Genomic DNA, 18311 nt, shown 5'->3' on the forward strand with positions numbered 1-18311 from the left:
CTCGACATTATTACATCTGTGTGCAAAGGGTGGTAAATTAGATCCTAATTACATTAACAGGGATTCTGCCTCCCAGCTTAAATTTTACATGAGCACTCTGTAAAAATCCAAAAGCTCTGCTGTGGTTTCTTTACGAGCTGGTGATTACAGCTACTTCCTATGCGGTCACTAAATATTCTGTTTACAAATAAATGAAGAAGCTTTGAGCCAACTTGCCAGGGTAATAATCCGTTTTTTCCCCCAGCAAACCTTTACCACATAAGCATGGCAACAATCAGAAGCCCTGGCTTCATCTAATTACTCTATCACATAATTTCACAAATTGCCTTTTCACTGGGGAGCCAAGTGCAAAACACGCTCACAGTGGGATTTCAGGCAGCAGCTTTCATTTACTACTCATTTCTTGTTAAATTAAACACAAAAACACCAGTTGTGTGAAAGAAGTCAAAAAGAATGCTTGCAAATGAGCCAGACAAGTGTATCTTATATTTATACCATTCGCACAAAATAGCTCATTGGCAAGCTGTATTTTTAATGGCACCATTAGAGCCTTTAACCCTTTTTGAGCCCTTGCGCATTTTTGGGAGCAATCTGCCCTTTTGGTATCGGGCGCGTGGTGGAAAAAAAAGGCTGGCAGTGCCTGCGAGCACGGCATCCCGCCCCACAGCTAGGCACTGAAATGGCATCGGGCAGCACGGCTGCCTTACTGGTCAACATCCCACCCTTGATGGTTAACAGCTAGGGCCACCAGCCACCTACGAGTCCCCTCTCCGCAGCTCCGTGCTGCAATTAGAGTTCCAGCATCGTCACATGCAGCAGATGACCGGCTGCTACCAACCTCGCCTCCGTGCCAACCCTTCAGCTTCAGGGCTGTTAATGGGGAATGACCCAGGAGAGAATTTGTCCCACAGATTCCTAGCACTGGTGCGTTACACCCATCCTACGCAAGGGAGGGGCAACCCTACAAACAAATCGAGTGCGATTTCTAAGTGCACACGGACACGATTCCTATTCCAGCCTGGTGTGTCCCTTGGGGTGCTGGGGAACCAGCGGGACCGGAGGGCAGAGGGACCCAGAGGGCCAGACCCCTGCTAATTATCTGCAAGCTAACGAGGCAGGATTTTAGCTTGCCACTGAGGAGCACAAATTATTTTGAAAATAATTGCGGCGAGTGTAACGCTGCCAGTGGAAGTGAACCAGAGGTTACGCTGCTCTAAGATGACATTTTTACATCAACAAGTACAAAACTAAAACACGGCCATTAGTAATTAAAGCTGGTCCTTTTGTAGCACCAGAGCCAGCAGGTCAGGTAGCATTTTACATCACAAACCAGGCCTTTATGGTTGTAGATTTGCCAGCATTATCTGCACAGGGAGAAGAAAACAGCAGCAGCAGCTGTCTGTGTGCCTCTACACTGAAAATCCTATTCATCCAGACAGGTGGAGTAATTTAAAAGCCAATGTGGTGCAATTTTGATGCAACTAATGCCACTGTTTACTAAAATGCCACCATTACTACTGTTTATGAAAACATTACTAAAATTGCATTTTATTCAGAAGAATCCGAAGATTCTGGTTATTACCAAACGAATCTGCCCCTGGTGCCGCTGGCGGCCCTGCGGGGCTCCCAACCTGCTTCACCCACGGACCTGCGCGCGGACCACAGCTCGGGGGGCGCTGAGACCATGCAGTAAGCTTTCTGCCTTTCCGTGAGACAAACATTGCATTCACCTTCCCAAAAATATCACCTAGGGACCTTGAAAGCTCCGGTTGATTTGAATAAAGGTGGGTCTACAAAGAGGAGCTTCACTTCCAAGTTACCTTTAGAGAACGGAGTTTGCAAGGCACCTAAGGCAGAGTGCCCCCATCTCCCCTCTGAGTTAAAAGAAATTCCTTGATGAAGACCATCACAGTGGTTTTTTTATTATTATTATTTTGATTTTTTTTCCTAATTCTGTAATGTCTTGTGCTGTACAGGATGGATTAGAAAGGCTCAAGTAGTCAGGAAAGGAATATTCCTGCTATACCTAGCATCTGAGAAGCACTTTCTGGGCAGAAGTTTCTGGTTCATAAAACAGAAGACCCGTTGGTAAGTCTCCTAGACCTTGCCTTATTAAAATGATGGCCCACCACTGAAGTGAAACGAGCACTCTGCAAAGTGTTATGGGTCTAAATCAGGAAATGATGCAAAAGACGAGGTAAATTAGATAACTACATATTAACTTAAACTCTTTTCTGCCTACTTACCTTCTCTCTACACATATATTTAGCATCGCTGTAGGTTACAGGGTGAGGAGCTAGAAGTGCAAATGTGAGTCTGATCAACACATTTGTTCATATATTGAATAATGGAATTTCAGCTGAGCATTTTGGGGGAAAGGAAAGCACTGTTCATGGAAAAATTTAGCATGCCATCACAAAAAAAATCCTTCCACAAAAAAAGTTTTCTGCAGGAGATTTTGATGGGCATACAGTAACCATAACTGGTTAATATTGGGAATTAGGGCTTCTAGGATGTATGCAATGAGAAAAACATGTAAGCTGTAACAGTACAGATTCTGTGTAGCTGGAGGTAAATGCAGGAAAGAAGAAGCAAGTTTTTTAAAACGGGTAGAAAACAACTCACTTCTCATGACTGTCCCGAGAACAACAGGCAAACAATTTCCCCACTACCCTATTCCCTGCAATATCAGCACTGTGGTTCATTCAGACGTGGGTTAAGTTCACGCAAACAGACGTAGGATATTCTATGCCAGAGCAAGGGAATGCATCTTACACAACGTTATGTACCCCTTCCAAACCTGACCCCATCTGAAAGGCAGCTTATCTTACACTGCAGATTAACACATCCCATCAGATATGTGCCCAACTGGTTCGGTGCCTCATATTTTGGCACTTCACCTGATCTGATTAAGTCACTCACTAGCTTACGCTGCTGCTCTGTGAAACTCCTTAAAGAGTTAGGAGATTGCCAATAAAAAATTAACACTGGCACTTATATACATAAGCATATCTGATAATCAACATCGACTCTTTTGTAGCAACTGTGTTAGAGAACAAGCTAAACAAACAGCTAATAATGAACAACCGAGCCCATGAATTTATCCTCATTTCCTGCTCACAAACTGCCTGCCAAGATACTGTTGTTTCCTTTGGTGTACTTAGTACTGCAAATTATTTGCCAAAATATTTCCGTGGATACTTCCAGATTTACAAATTGGTGGTCAGATTCCACCCCCCACCCCCTCGCCTTCAAAATGCGATACATGAATTTTATACAGCCGCTCTGACTGCAGAAAGACAGTAAGTCACATAACACGTTTCTGTTCACTGACTGGAAGAGGCTCGTTTCAAAAATGAAGTAACACATGCAAAATATCACAGCTGCAAATTTGAAAAGAGAAGAGAAGATGGAGAAGAAAGCAAAGCATCTAGTGTTGACTTAAAAATCCTTATTACTGCAAACATTCTTGCTGGTAAACTCATTTATGAGAGCATTTATGCAAACAAAAGGAGTTCTAGTACAACCAGAGCAAGTGTAATTTGACATCTGAATTAATGTTTATCATGTTTCAACTTTTCAGTATTCCCTTGCTTCTAGTCGGATGTGAAATTCTTCTGGTGTGTAAATACTAATGTGTTTCAGCAGTTTCCGAATAATTCAAATTCTTTAATGTGCTAGTGGCTTCCACATCAGTACAACAGTGCCTCCAAGGTAGAGACTGGGAAAAAGATAAGACAGCCCTTTGGGAACACTCTCTCTCTCTCTAAAATCTAGCCCAGGCTGCTGGCTACTTCTGATTTCAACCAAAACACTTCCCTGGATCACTGCTCTTCCTGAGATCGGCGAGAAGCTCAGGACGAGATGCTTCCTACCCTGCAGTTTGAAACCACACAGTGACTGTCTTCATCAGAAATGAGACTGAATTAGATCTGAGAAAGCAGATGTTATGACCACATCAAACTTCTGTACATGAGAACAGCCTAAGCGAGGAATCCTGTTTCCTTGAACAAACTGACTAAAGGACCCTGTGTTTTTCTTTTCTGGTCTAAAACCAAAGGTTTGTAGCACAGCTCCGAGCTGACTATTTAATACTCTAGAAATTCACACAAGTGGAGCAACAGAAGCATTGCCACGGGTAGCCACCATCGCCTTTTTTCCCCCTCCTGCCAAAGAAAACAACAGTTTTCTTTAAAAACAGCAAAAGTCACCCACATTAGAAAATGGGACAGTCCATGGGGGCTGGACAGCAGGTCAAAGCAACAAATTCAGCGAAGATTAAAAAAAATGCTTAAGGTTTTGACAGTACATGAGCTCCATCAAACCCAAGGGTTAAGAAGTTAATTCAAACCGAGTTACCTAAATCCTGTTTGTCCTCCTTTCTGGAGCTCTCAATTCAATTGTGACTGAGCCTCGGAATAATTATCTTCTCCCGTAATAAAATTTCCTCTTTTCTCCCGTTAAAGACGACTGCCACCGCACCTCTGCCAGCAGAAGGGACTGTCTGAACACCCCTTCACCATGACTTGTGCACCAACCTGCATGTTGTTTTTATTCACTGCTCCTGGGGACAGAGGTGCACGGATGACCAGAGCAAAACTGCCTGGCTTTCCCAGGAATTCGGGACAGCTGGCACTAAGAAGTCTTGCAGATGTGGAAGAAAGATTTTTACAGCTTTGCCCACAATAAAATCAAGTGAAAGAGGAGACTTGTGTATTTGGGATAAAGGGGGAAATAAAAAAAAAAAACCCAACCCGTTCGGAGTCCAATATATTGGAATATGATCCCTGTTACAGAGATGAAGGGTCCTTGTAAGTAGTACGATGGGGAAAGCTTTTGGGGGGCTTCGTTTGTTTTAACATTTCCAAACCTTCCAGTGAGGAGAACAAAGAAAACCCTTTCTGGTTTTGGCCAATCATTTCCTCTTTTTATGTTTCCAGCAGCCTAGTTTTGTACCCCTTTGCCCTCTCGCTATTCTCCTTTCCAAACACGGAGAGGGGATGGGAGCCAAATTAAGCCCCTGCTCCTCCCAAGGCAGGACCTCATAACCCTGGAGGGATATTAAGAGACAACTTGCAATCCACCTTATCTTAAAAAGTTGTTAGCCTGTAAAATTATCATATATAAATGAAAAATGTTGAAATAAGCAGTGTGGCAGTATTCTTCTACCAGAACAGCATCTTGTGAAGAGATGCAGCCTCTTATAAGAGAATCTAGATAAGTAAAAAGCGTCTCCTTCAAATACCTGTCTCCAATAAATTCTTTTACACAAATAACAGCTTTGCTAGATAGATTGCATATTGTCTATTAAAAGTTATCTTGCTTATTAAAATGGTATCAGGCAATCAATAAAGGTTCAAAATCCAGATACATAACCGTTAAAAAGAAAAAAAAAAAAAAACAACACTCATTTTTACTGTAAAGTCAACGTATTTCAGCAATGTCTTTTAGTTTCTCCTTGGTCTCCCATTTCAGTAAGGTTTAACCTCTTAAGGAAATGGGTTTAAAAGCAGTTAAAAATAATGATTAAATTATGGGATTTACATGAAAGAAATCCTAGGCCCATTCATTTTTTAAATCATGGTAATTTGTTTTTTAAAAGGTGTTTGAAGTCCTTGAATCTACCTCTTGGCACCATTAAAAAAAAGTAGCTTATAATCCCCTAATGTACTTAAATAAAGCCTTCAATAGTTTAAATTGTTATTAAACATCTTTTGGGATTATAATTTTCTGTTGCCTTTTTTTTTTGCCTGATTAGATGATGAACGTGAAGATCATCAAACACTCATCATGTAACAAACTAATTACATTGCATAATCCCCAAAATGAGGTTTGAATCCCAACATTTTAAATTAACCTGGATTTAAAGTGTGCACAGAATTCACAATGAGTGGACAAAATACTTCAAAACACACCCCCCTAAACTCCCTGCTCCTAAACAGTTTTAAACAGAAAGGTACAATTGCTGGGACAAAATCATACTATGGGTTGAAGCAGAAACTAATCCTGTTGCTACAAGTAAATTTACACAGATCTCGTTGTATGCAATATTTTTTTTCCTTCCCTTCCTCCAAGCTTTTCCCTTATTTTGCAACCCCTGCTGAGGGCTATACATTACAGCGAGGAGATCTGCTTGAAAAATGGTGGTGAGATGTGATCCCTGAATGTAAAGTGATCCAAGAAATAATAAAAAAAAAAAAAAAAAAGAGGGCCTGCAAAATTTTGCCATGCTACAGCACGCCCTGGAATTACCCTCAGGGCAACCTTGTGGAGCCCAGCTCCAGCACAGGAACACTTTGCCCCAGCCCCTCTGATGGCATTCAATGTTCACCTGATGCGTCCCCAAAAATCCCACCTAATTTTGAGCTCAGCTTCCACAGATTGTGGACATCCTCACCTCTTCAACAAACTATTAGTAGCCTTTTTTTTTTTTTTTTTAATAGTAAAACACTGTGCCTCTCACTTCAAATTTACGGCATTTCCCTAAAAACAAATTTCACAAACATCAAAATTTACAGGCTGGTGTAATAATCTACCACCATAAATTTCAACAACAGCTATGTTTTGCCTAACTAATGGCCAACCGAGGCAGCTATTCTGACGCGGATATGAATAAAACTTCAGTCAGAATAGCAATGGTTAAAAAATAAAAACTGCAAAGTCTTAAGTGTAAGTCTGGCTACCACTTCTCGTATTGTTTTAGCTTATTTTTGTTGTTGCTATTCTCAGGGGGAAGAAAAGGAAGGCAATTTGGATGAATTTATCCCCTGAAGTGTTTCAGAGCATACTGCCTGCGTCCACAGAGGACAGCGCTTGCCTACCCTTTGGGCATACGTCAACTCAGCTCTGCACATCAGTCAAAATAATGGGGGGCTGCAGCATGACACTGAGCCGGAGCTATTGCCCAAACAGTTCAACAACCGGAGAGGCTACGGCCTTGCATTTGATTTTTTCTTCAATAAAGAAAAAGGAATTTCCTCCTAAGTGGAAAATGAGAACTAAGTGACAAACCTTAGGAAATGAAGTCAGTACACAGAGGAAGGCTTAATAGTCTTTGGGATGAAATAACTGCATAGGAGGAATTAAACCAGCCTATACACTTTTAAAAGATTGTATTAGACCTACATTTATTTTAAATCTTTCCAACCATTAATCATTAATATGACAGACACAGCAATTACTGTCTATTTTGTTTAATTCCATGCCACTGATGTGTATTAATATTATAATTGTGAGAAAAATCTTTTGCCTCTGAAAAGGGGGGCTCCCAAATAACAGCATGATTAGGAATTACCAGTGGTCAAGGGGATGCCACATTTTGCCTTTAACCACTGCTTGTTGCTTCCCTGCCATTTCACAGATGGGAAAGTGAAGGCAGGTTAAGCACTGGGGGTAAAAGGGGGAGATCACCTGCCATGGCACATCCCTCGCCTGTACAGAACCACCTCCCATCTCTCCTCCCCTCCCACTTCAGGGGGACCTTGTGTCCAACCTAGGGAAGACTAACAATCGATCTCACTAATTATCAATCAATAAATAAGTGACGGGGGATCTCCGGTTTCCTCAGCTGCCCATTCCTCGGGATGACCTCCCTCCTGCAGTGAAGCCCAGCTGGGGACACCATCACCCCAGTTTTCAGGGATGTAAGAGCAGTCACAAGGACCAAAACCAAAAATGAACTGCAGTCTTAATTTCCTCAGCCTCTCAGCCCCTGCTCCTCTGACCTTATTGCAGCCATAACTTGGGCCTGGGTGTGCAGCAGTCATCGGGTTTCTTTCTACGTACCCAAGCAGCAATTCCTGCACCTTTTAAAGCCACTGACAGCAACATCCTGGGGCAGTGGTTGCCAACACATCTGTCCCAGGCTGCCAGCAGAGACATTTACAGCCAGGTGAGTACCGAAGATCAGCCTGCCTCCATCCCAGGAAGCCCTCATGCTGCTGCTGCAGAGTTTGGGCCCTCGTGTGGGCCTGGGAGCACCCCCACTACCCGCTAGACCTTCGCACGCTGGGTTTTTGGTTGCAGAAAGGACAGCACCCCAAGCAGCTCACTTGTTCAACACTCTACGTTGCTCTAGCGCTGACTATGGTGCTGGCTCTTCCCATGTTATCAACATGCCTGCTGGAGGACACCTTCCTCCACGCACAAGCCTCACTGCTCTTCTGCGGGCACAAGTTCTCTGGTGGCTTCGCAGCCTACAAGGTTGTCCAGCCCTGCTTCCATTTTAACTGTCCCTGGCCCCACCAAGAGTCATTTTGAAAGGCTTGTCCCAGGGTCCTAGCAGAAGGTTGGGCTTGGGGGGTGGGAACCAATTCTGCTTTACTGGATGGATGGGACAAGCCTGGAGTGACCCTGTTGCTGCCACAAGAAGCTGCCCTGCAGTAAAGCTGTGTGCTTCACCTGGCTGCACTTAGTCTGCACAGGGGATGGCGGATTTCGAAAAGCAAGCTTTAGCTCAGGGCTGTAAGGTAGAAAATGCAATGCCTTCACTGCACAGGTCCTGGGGGTTCTGTGCTTGAGCTTTCCAGGAGAAGGGGCCACCTTACAAGCAGAAGGTGGTCCCAAATCATGACTCCAAGGGACACCTACCACCACCGCAGCAAGCTCCGCTGGCACTCTCATTTCTCTTTTGCATACCATTACCGCACAGCAAAAGAGGGAAGAGCCATTTGCATCCTACACTTAATCCGGATGAAACAGGGTCTGTTCTCTGGTCCTCACACTGTTCAGGAAGCCAGCCACAGGGTCAGGTGAAGGCTGGGCTCCTTCCTCATGGGCTTTCAGGAATCACACCTGCTACCTTCTGCCCTGCTCCCAGGAGTAGGTTTTGAGGGTGGTAGCTGGCCCAGGCTAAGAGCATGCCAGAGACTGCTTAAGCAGTTTAGTGTTACAGACAGTAACATTCCTGGCCTGGGTGATGTTTAATTTACTAGCAGAAACACAGCAACAGGCCGCTTCCAGGAAAAATTACTATGAGTATTGACAATAGTAACATATCCTACTTAATTCACCTTTCCTCAGCTGGGCAATGCAGGGACTGATGTGCTGTTGCTCAGTGTCCCCTGGCATGCCTTGTCATCACTGTCCTGACTGCAGAGCTTGCAGGGCACCTCCTCACACCAGAACCTGAACTAGCTGCATCACGCTGGCGTGAGCATCGCTGCTGGCGTGGCATCTCTTTTGGGATGGAATGTTTTGGAGGGAGACGCCCCTAACCTCACATCTACCTGCAGAGAGACACCGGGCTGTCAGCCCAAACTGGGAGAAGACCTAGGACTGAGGAGCCACCATGTCTGCGCCAAACCACAGGGGACCTGGGCCTCTGGGAGCCTTACACTGAACGCAGCAGGGACAGGGCTAAGGAGCTGGCAAAGTTGAGGCACAGCTAATGTAGAGCCTGAGATTAACCTGGAGACATCCAAGGCCCTCTCCAGCCTCAGAGGAGGAGTGCTCAGGCACAAAGGTTCATTCATAGCAAACCGGGCCCGCGCGGGGCAGGATTTCCTTGCCTGATCCCCGTGCTGACAAGAGTCACGGCAGATATCTGGTTTCTTGGCACAGGGGGGGGACAGAGGGGTGAGCTGCGTGAGCGCTTCCTCCGCCTGAGGAGCGTGCCCTTGGCTGGGCTCCACCGGGGCTGGGCAAGTTGGCTGGCTGCTGGCTTCACCCTGACCCTACCTACGGGCTGGGGGGAGAGTCAAACTGCTGAGATTAGAGGCCAGAGCTGTTCTTCGCTACTGCCTGCAGACTGCAGGCACCCCTTGCCTGGGCCTTATCCTGCTGGCACAGATAGGCAGACAGAAAATCTCCAGCCAAAGGCTTAAATCCCCATAGTGGATGAAAACACAGTGTCAGATCACCATAATTTGATGAAAAAGAAGAATGGCATTAGAAACACTTTTCTAAATGCTAACATTAGTAGGTGTGGTACACAATATAAACCCTTCAAAGAAGCTCCAGCACTCAGCTTAACCCTGTGCACCTGTCCAGAGCTTTTTATTTCTAATCCCAGAAATAAATACAGGTAGCTGTGGCAACAGAAATAGCTGCTCATCCCCCCACCCCTTTATGATGTTAAATACAGTGGTAACTTACACTCTGGGAATGAGAACGTCTCACAAAAAAAAAATTATACTTTTCTGTTAAACCAGATACATTCAGACCTTTCATCATGAAGCTTCTGACTATCTCTGACAAACATCTGAATAAGGTCTTTGTTTTCTCGTGCTTTGTTTTTAAAGCTCCCCAATTATTTGCTGTGGCTCTCTGGAGCACAGAACCAGGGCCCAAAGGCTGCTCTCTTCTCCGAAGCAGCGATTCCCACGTCAGCGAGTGGGAGCTGCAGCTGTGCGAACAGCGGGGCAGGACAGGTCTCCAAGGTTATTAGTATAAGCTCAGTCACACTTTGTGGTGACGTCCTGCTAACAACTGCGACTCAAACCAAAAATCTAAAAGCAACACACACAAAAAACCACCCCAAAACCATAACATCATACGCTCCATGCTCTTCCCCTGGCATCTAGCAAAGAGGCAACAACTCTGCTCGGAAAAGTTCCCTGAGCTGCCTGTCAGTAACATAATATGTATTTTTGCTTTCTACGACTACTACAACTATGACATTTTCCATGTTTTATTTTGCATATGTGATCTAGAGTTCACTTACTGTTAGATGCTGGAACAGCCATGCCCTCATGATATTTGTGGCTACTTTGGGAAAGATGCCACGCTTTTTATGTCGCTTTTTGTCCTTATCTGGATCATCATCATCACCTGTGCTGGGGGAAGCTACACTGTTGTCCAAGCCGTCACCTGTAAATATAGTGAATCAAATTTTGACTTATGCTACCTTTATATACTTCAGCCGAAGCCTGGCTTTGGGTATAAACTGCAAGAATATTTAAATGAGGTATAAATTCTTTAACACCGTAATTCACCAGGGGTTTGGGGATGGGGGGGAAGAGACATGGGGAGAGGGAGGGTCTCAGGACTGTGTCCGCCCAGTTCTGGATTACCCTGAAAGACAGTGCAGCCATTCCTGCCACTGGATTCAGCACTGTAACCCAAAACCAAAAAATGCTAAAAAAAAAAATATATCTTTTTTGTGCAAAGCATCCTGCTTGCAAAGATGGAAAAAATGGCTTTTCTTCACACTGGGTCACTTCCCCAAAATTAATCCCCATCAGCTATTTTGGCTGAGGTGGCAATTAGAAAAGCATCAATGGTGTCCCATACCCATGACATGTGCGAAGCTGGGTGCCGTGTCCCCCTCTGGGATGTGAAAAAGGGTGTGAACGCAGCTCTCTTGCAACATCATATTCTCTTCCCAAATTCAGTAACAACCACGGGATTGGTCCACCAGTTAAGTCTTTTCTAGACGTTCAACGGACCCTGGCTTTTTGACGGGACGTGGTTAGCTAACTGGCCTCCCCTCCGCCCAGCCCCAGCCTAAAGCAGTTCATACTGGGATAAGTAGGTACAATTTGACACACATTGTAGGAATTATCACCCGGCTTTGTGCTGACGGGCCACATCCATGCAAGGTGTCTGATCCCGTTAAACAACTGATCCAAAATGAATTTCCTTAATGCAGAGAAGGTCTCGGACACTTCTCATCACATTAGCAGCATGTCTACAGGAGCATGTAACTGCATAGCAGCCAACTTTGGTCTGGGCTGATGGGCTAGCAGTGTAAGGCGAAAAAAGTTGCGGTGCCCAGCCAGTTTGCATGCAGTTTTTGTTTCAAACCCTGAAAGCAGTTTATAAACAAGTCCACATAGAAATTCAGTCTTTTCATTCCCTGCATGTGGTTTGAACCATATAGCTTGGCTTCTAAAGACACTGCATTTGTAGCAGCATGGAGTTGTGATGTTATTAGGCAAGTGTTTTTTACACCCCTGGGCAAGGATGATCAAGAAAGTCATCTGAATTAGGCTGAATCAAAACTATCTCTGTTAGCGATCAAAAAAAACCCACCACCACCAAAAATTAAGTACGTAGACTGTTAAAATTATGATTTGTTAAACAGCTTTCAGCACAAAAAAAGTTATTATTAGCATTATATTTTTAGTACAGTACTGACTGTGGCAAATTTATAATTATCCTTATGACTTGGCCTGTGTCTTTAATGATATGGTAACCTTGAGTAGTTATAGAAACAAACAAGATTTTTATGAAGAAATCAGATATCCGATAAATTCTTTGAAAGCCCGGTATGTAAAAAAAAGGGCTTTTATACAGAGAAGCAATTCACCATATAAAATAATAATTCATAAAAGAAACATGAGCAAAGGAAACAACTCAACAGCATTTAAAATTCCACGGGCTAATCCACTTTCTGTCTGAGAGAGGCAAACAAGGAAAAGAAAAGTATTACGCATTCATTGATTAAAAATGAAAAGCTTCTAACCTAATGACACTGCCTTTCACCACCTCCCTACAATTGTCCTCCCCCCTTTTTTTTTTAAATACACTCTCTCCTCATTTCAAACCCCCTTCAGATTAATTTAGCAGGCATTGCCTCGTGCCTGACGGGAGGAGGACTCATTGATAATTTATGGAAATATCTACTATAATCCAAGGGAGATGACTTTTTTCCAGCTTTGTGCATCAATAGATAATCAAGGCCTTAAAGCAGCCTGAGCTTCCCATTACCTCGGGCAAGAGAATTCCTGAAAGCATGCCTCCGGGGCACCTGAATTATATCCTCCATTAGGGGAGGAAAAGCTTTCTGCATTCCACCTATAACACTCCCCAGAACCTTTCCTGTTTATTTCTGCTGTATGAAAGCAGAAGCATTAGGAACAGGATTTTTTAAGTGAAGACTTATGTAGATACAATGGAGAAACCTTTCAAGCGCGAGCCAGATCACCTCCTTCAATCCCTGGCAGTGACCTATCCCAAATAAAAGGTTTCTGTTACATCATTAGCTCAAGCCAAAAACAGCCTTGGCTTAATGCACAGTTTGTTCTTCCTACTGTTTTTAGGCAAATACTGCTACTTTACTCCCATCTGGGAGGGAAATTACACTGCTGGGTTGTAATCTAAGACAAGATTTTCATTGGAAGCAAATGCTTTCAATCCAGTGTAAATACTGGTGCATGTTCAGAAAAGCCTAAAACAATAAACCCTGGCCCCGTCCGACCCAAGTCAGAGAAAGTGAAAGGGAGAGTGGATAATAAAGCGCCCGGCTATCCTAAAAGCAAATTCTTCAGTAGACTTTTATAAATTGTTTAACCTCTTCCACTTTTTTAAATTGAAAATTGATCCTGTAAAGACTAAACCACAGAGAGAAGTCTAAATGGTCAATTGTGGATTTTAGTATTTCCATCTACTTTGCAACTTGATATGCTCACCTCTGTGAGGTCTCCAGAGATCCACCCCCTTCCCCTTTTCTTCCCCCTCTTTTCAAAGATCACTAAACAAACTTGAAGAACCACTGACCAGCCACACGGTAGCAGCTACGAACCGCATTTGTAAAATGTCAGCAGCGACTTTGTTCCTGAAGTTGACTTCTCCCGCCGCCAAATGAAGGCAAACTGAAAAGGTGGAAATAATCATAGAAATGATGCTAGTCCATAAACAAGCTTACAGCCTCATTAGTATAGCGGGAGGCTCCGCTGGGTGATTTATGCTTGTTTTGCTGATGCCATGAGGAAATGCCATAGGGCAGCTTTAGCCAGCTGCTAATGGTTTCTGACAGCTTCTTAGCAACTAGTGCAAGCAACGCCGTGGCGTTTGCTAGTGACAGAAACCGAAAATGTCATATTATCTGCCCATGTGTCACCAAGTCCGTGTGGCAATTAACTAGTAGGCCAGTGACTGAGGGGCCAGAGGCTCTTAAAAATGGCCCGTGGCTATTCGGGGGCAGAGCAGGCGTGCTGCTTGCATTTGCGCTGCACATATGCACGGCCCTAACGCGGCAATCTGGTCCTCGCTGCCTTGGCCTAGGCCACTGATGAGTTTGGTCCGCTCGGGTCCTTTGTCTGTGGAGGAGCTCCCAGTTGCCTTCTCTTTAGGCACCGCCTGACATTATCAGAGGAACTGCAAGTAATCTGTCCTGATATGATCGCTGGAAATGGCGCTTTAATTGGCAATACCTGATTCTCCGGTTCCGAGCGCTGAATCCAAAGGTGCTAGCTGTTTTTCTGCTCTCTCACAAATTAGTCTGAAAGGATTTAAGATCACTGAAGCAGACTCATTGCCTGTCAGGCTGCTGGGAGCGCAGCCGCCCTGCACAGCAACTAGACAATATTTAAAAACCACCGAGGCTGTAACAAGCAGGAGGAGAGCCTCGGCTCCACGCTCTGCCTTCCGAGCTATCAAAACCATGCGCTATATGTCAAACTGTCAAACCTTTCAGCGTGGCCATTCGCCCTTTCAAATAATATTTAAGAATTGTTTTTACTAAATTTTATAGGCCATGGTCTAGTGAAAGAGGCCAACCGACAAAGAAAGGAATTTGTACTACAATTCGTCCATGGACGATTTCTTGCGGGACCTGGGCCCGTCCCCATGGAGCGAGGCAGGTGACCTGTGGCAGCTCCCGGGCTGCCAGGCAGCTCGGATTTCAAACACGCTCCACTCAAACGTCCCACAGTTGCCTATTTAAGCACACCCAGGCATTTAGGCCGCGCTATCTTGTTCCTTTCAAGACGGGATAAAGCAGCATTTATCGTATTCAGGCCACTGAATGGGTCAGGCAGGCCATGCCAGCAGGGGCTCCTCTCACTCGCGTCCCCCTCCTCTCCGCGGTTGCCTCCTACAACTTCCCTTCCCCTCCCGCTCCCCAAAACTGGAGGCAGAAGCAGCAAAGGGCAACGGAGTTTATAGCGGCTCCTCGAGCCGTTAATGCTCTCTTTGTCACGGGTGATCTGCCATAAACCTTTGTTGGCAAAATAGGTACTTCTGGAAAGCAACATTGCGCATGTGCTCACGTCTATTGCTGGTCGCTGTTGCAAAAATTAAGAGGCAACTGGAAAACTTCTCCCTGGGCTTCACACTGAACCAAAGCTAAACCTCAGGCCCTGCAGTGTTGGAAGGGCAGGGAGAATAGCATAGCTTGGTCCCAATTCCAGCTCAGGGAAGGTTGGAAATTCGGATGTCCTCATAACCCCGGCCTTTCAAACGCTTACACGTGATGCGCTAGGGGTGGTCTCTCTGATTTCAAGGAAACTACTCACCTGCATCAAGTTTAAAATGCTCCTGAGGCTTTTTGAGGGCTTGGATCTGTCTGGAGCGGAAACGAATGACCAAACCCACCAGCTGTGTGGCACAGGCGGTATGGTGTGTATGTGTATGCAACACACAGCGTTACCCACAAACTGCCCTACCACGGTCTCTACTCGTGAGCAAAGGCAAGAAGAATTTGGCTCCCTGTCCGTGACACATCCTAGTACACTCCTGACTTGAGAATTAATGTGGCTCTTCAGATCAACAACACCTTTCCTTCAAATCTGAGCAGCAAAGAGACGACTATTGCTGTCCCACAACGAATATCTTCACCAAAGGGACGCAACAAGTTATTTCTCACTACAAGTAGCCCCATCTCGTGACCAACTCTGTATATGCCCTACAAATACTTTTATATCATAAATGTGCATAAATGTGACTCTTAAAAAGCCTGCTTTTTAAAAGTGAGGAGCTGTTTGGCCCACGGTAGTGGCTCGGTTTGCTGGGACGGGCCGAGAGGAGGGCATCGGTTTCACAGCGGGGCCTAGAGCAGCACGGCCCCCCGACCCACTTCACAGCTGTTACAGTCCACTTCTAGATAAGCATCTAAATCCATCGCTTTGAGGAGTTCACAGGAGAGAATGTGCCAGAAATGCCCCCCAAAGCCCTGCAAAAGACCCAGAGCAACTTTTAAGTGCACCCTGGACTGTGTGGCTCCATTAAGAGAGAGCTGAACCAGCTTTCTCTGAGAGGCTCCAAGCTCCCTAAGCTGAACTTAGTTTTATGCTTCCAAATCTCTCCTGTTAAAAGTAGCTTCAGGCTTTTGGAAGAACTTTAAGGTTTGCACATACTTCCGTGTTTAATAAGCTAATATAATTTAAATATCCGCTGACTTTGGACAAAAACTATTGTCTTCTGCGCTAGGCTTGCAATGTTTTTGGTGTTATGAACAGAAACACCCAATATGGTGCCCCCAAGTTGGTGGGCTTTTCAGTAGTGTGATTATTACTTTAATTCTACTAACATTTTCTTTAAAATGCATTTAGATATGAGTTCCTCAAATTCCTGCTTTTGTTAGGAGGAGAAATCCTACATCGTCTAAGCCAAATATTTAACAGTTCACTGGTGAGCCACAGCTCTGTTAGTTCCTTTCTCTTTTAACCCCTCCCAGAACACAAAATGGTTAGGTAACCTTTCCAGTTACTGGAAAGGAAGATTCATTAATAACTTTGAGTAACATAATGTACTAGAGAGATATAAGTGGCAAAATGACTTTCTATAACCTTTCTTCAATGCTCTGTGCTAACTTAGAATAACTATTGTAATTTCTACACCTTTACCTATACCACCCCTTTACAGAAACACATCTTTAGTTTGCTAGATATCCACACACCAACCATGCTGACGTTCCACCGAGCAAGAACAGGTCTACATGGGAAATGCAATTTTCCTATAAGGTACGAACTATGAACTCTCAGAAAGCAGATCCAAGGATGCAATAAGGTGTTGTTTTGTTGTTGTTTTTTTGTAAAACAGGACCAAGAGTGAAAGAGACATGCCACAACCTGCTGTTCGTGGACTTAAAACAAGAACTGCCATTTCACACCACCAATATTGAATGGACTTGGGCAATCAAAGAATACGGAGCGGTTTTTTGGTTGATTGTTTTCTGACAACCAGCTCCAATTCAAAGGACTTGGTGAGCACAAGTTATACCCGAATGGCTTTGAGGTGAGCCAGAGTGGCTTATACTCCTGCCTACCAATGTACCAGAGCAAATAAACTATCAGAAATGATCATTCCTCCTTACAGCAAGGAGGGGAAGGAGGAAATGTGAGCAGCACGAAGGGATCAATGCTCGGGTATGCCAGGATAGAGCTGGGAGGCACTGGCATGGTCTGGAGATGTATGTCCAGCTGCTAAGCCAACTTGTACCTATGTACCTAACTTCCAGTTATCCACATGACAAGGCCTGTCAGTTTAGTAGATTTCCCCAGAATACATTATTTTAAAATTTACCCACATGTGCAAGTATAGCAGTAACCCACTATAACTCCTCTCAACCTGCCAATAACCAAGCAAGGCACACAAGCTGAGGATGGGGCTACAAGAAAAATGGCACATCAGAACACTTAAAGTAGGCGTGCCATTTCTTTACTGGGAAAAACATTTTCTGTTAGTCTGGAACCACGATTAGTCAGATCTGATGGAAGAGCCCACTTCAGGACCTCCTGAGGTCAATGGCAATCATCTTGGTGCATTCAACGGGCTATGAAGCAGTCCCAAAAGGGATTTAAAATGATGATGAAGGTGTGCTTGTGAATTTGAAATACGGTGTTGACAAGGGACAGGTTTATTTTTTCTTATTCCTTAAGGAAAAAGCCTTCTCAAATATACTTAATAAAAAGTTAATGAGGAACAACAAGGTTGAAAATGAACATTAGCGAGGAACAAATACCGTTGTACTTGGGTTTGCACGCATCTCTCAAGGAGATGCATCGCATGTTTCATGCAACGATTCAGACCATGATGTAAACAGTAGGAGGTTGTCAGTCATAGATAGTATCCATATTTACTAGATACTAGAGGAAACGTTTGCAAAAATATCCTAGACAAATATTCATAGATGGAGTAACCTGGACAAGGATAAATTACACCCTGGCATTTGACAAATTTTCAAAGTTTTTCCCTTGAATCATTGTACTTTGTTCTTTGGAGACAGGAGCACCTTTTTCTAGTAACTCGATCCTCCTTTTTGACTTGAATTCCCTTCAGGCAAACAACGAGCAAATTAGCTGTCTACACAAAGAGTAAAAACAGCATTGATGAATAGGGGAGGGGAAAAAAAAACACATATTTTACTCATTTTCATTTGTTCGGCAGCTTTTTACAGCTAAAACGAAGGAAACCTCCTTCTTCGGCACAATGCAGCACTTCTTAATAGGGTTCACAAAACTCCACTATTATGAGTAAGTTGTGAGATATTTCTGGAGCCAAGCATCTATGCTCCGTATGAAATATTAAAAAGAAAGCAATTCATTGTATGGGAAGCAAACAACTTTCTTCTGCCAGCTACAGAAGTTTACTTTGAGCAGTTGGAAGCAAATACCCTACAGAAAAGTATCTAGTTAAACAGAAAAACA

General features: G+C 44.2%; 1 protein-coding gene across 6 annotated transcripts in view; it reads right to left on the reverse strand.

Annotated features, from left to right (window-relative positions):
- MEIS1 (Meis homeobox 1) overlaps positions 1–18311 on the reverse strand; it is a 435557-nt gene that overhangs the window by 39586 nt on the left and 377660 nt on the right. For all 6 annotated transcript variants that reach the window (XM_083828213.1, XM_083828212.1, XM_083828211.1 and 3 more), the window contains one exon: positions 10664–10809. In XM_083828213.1, the coding sequence (XP_083684339.1) occupies positions 10664–10809 (146 nt within the window). The remainder of the gene's footprint in view (positions 1–10663; positions 10810–18311) is intronic.

The sequence above is a fragment of the Anser anser genome, assembly GCF_964211835.1.
Source record: "Anser anser genome assembly, chromosome: 3".
In the NCBI taxonomy this organism is placed as follows: Eukaryota; Metazoa; Chordata; class Aves; order Anseriformes; family Anatidae; genus Anser; species Anser anser.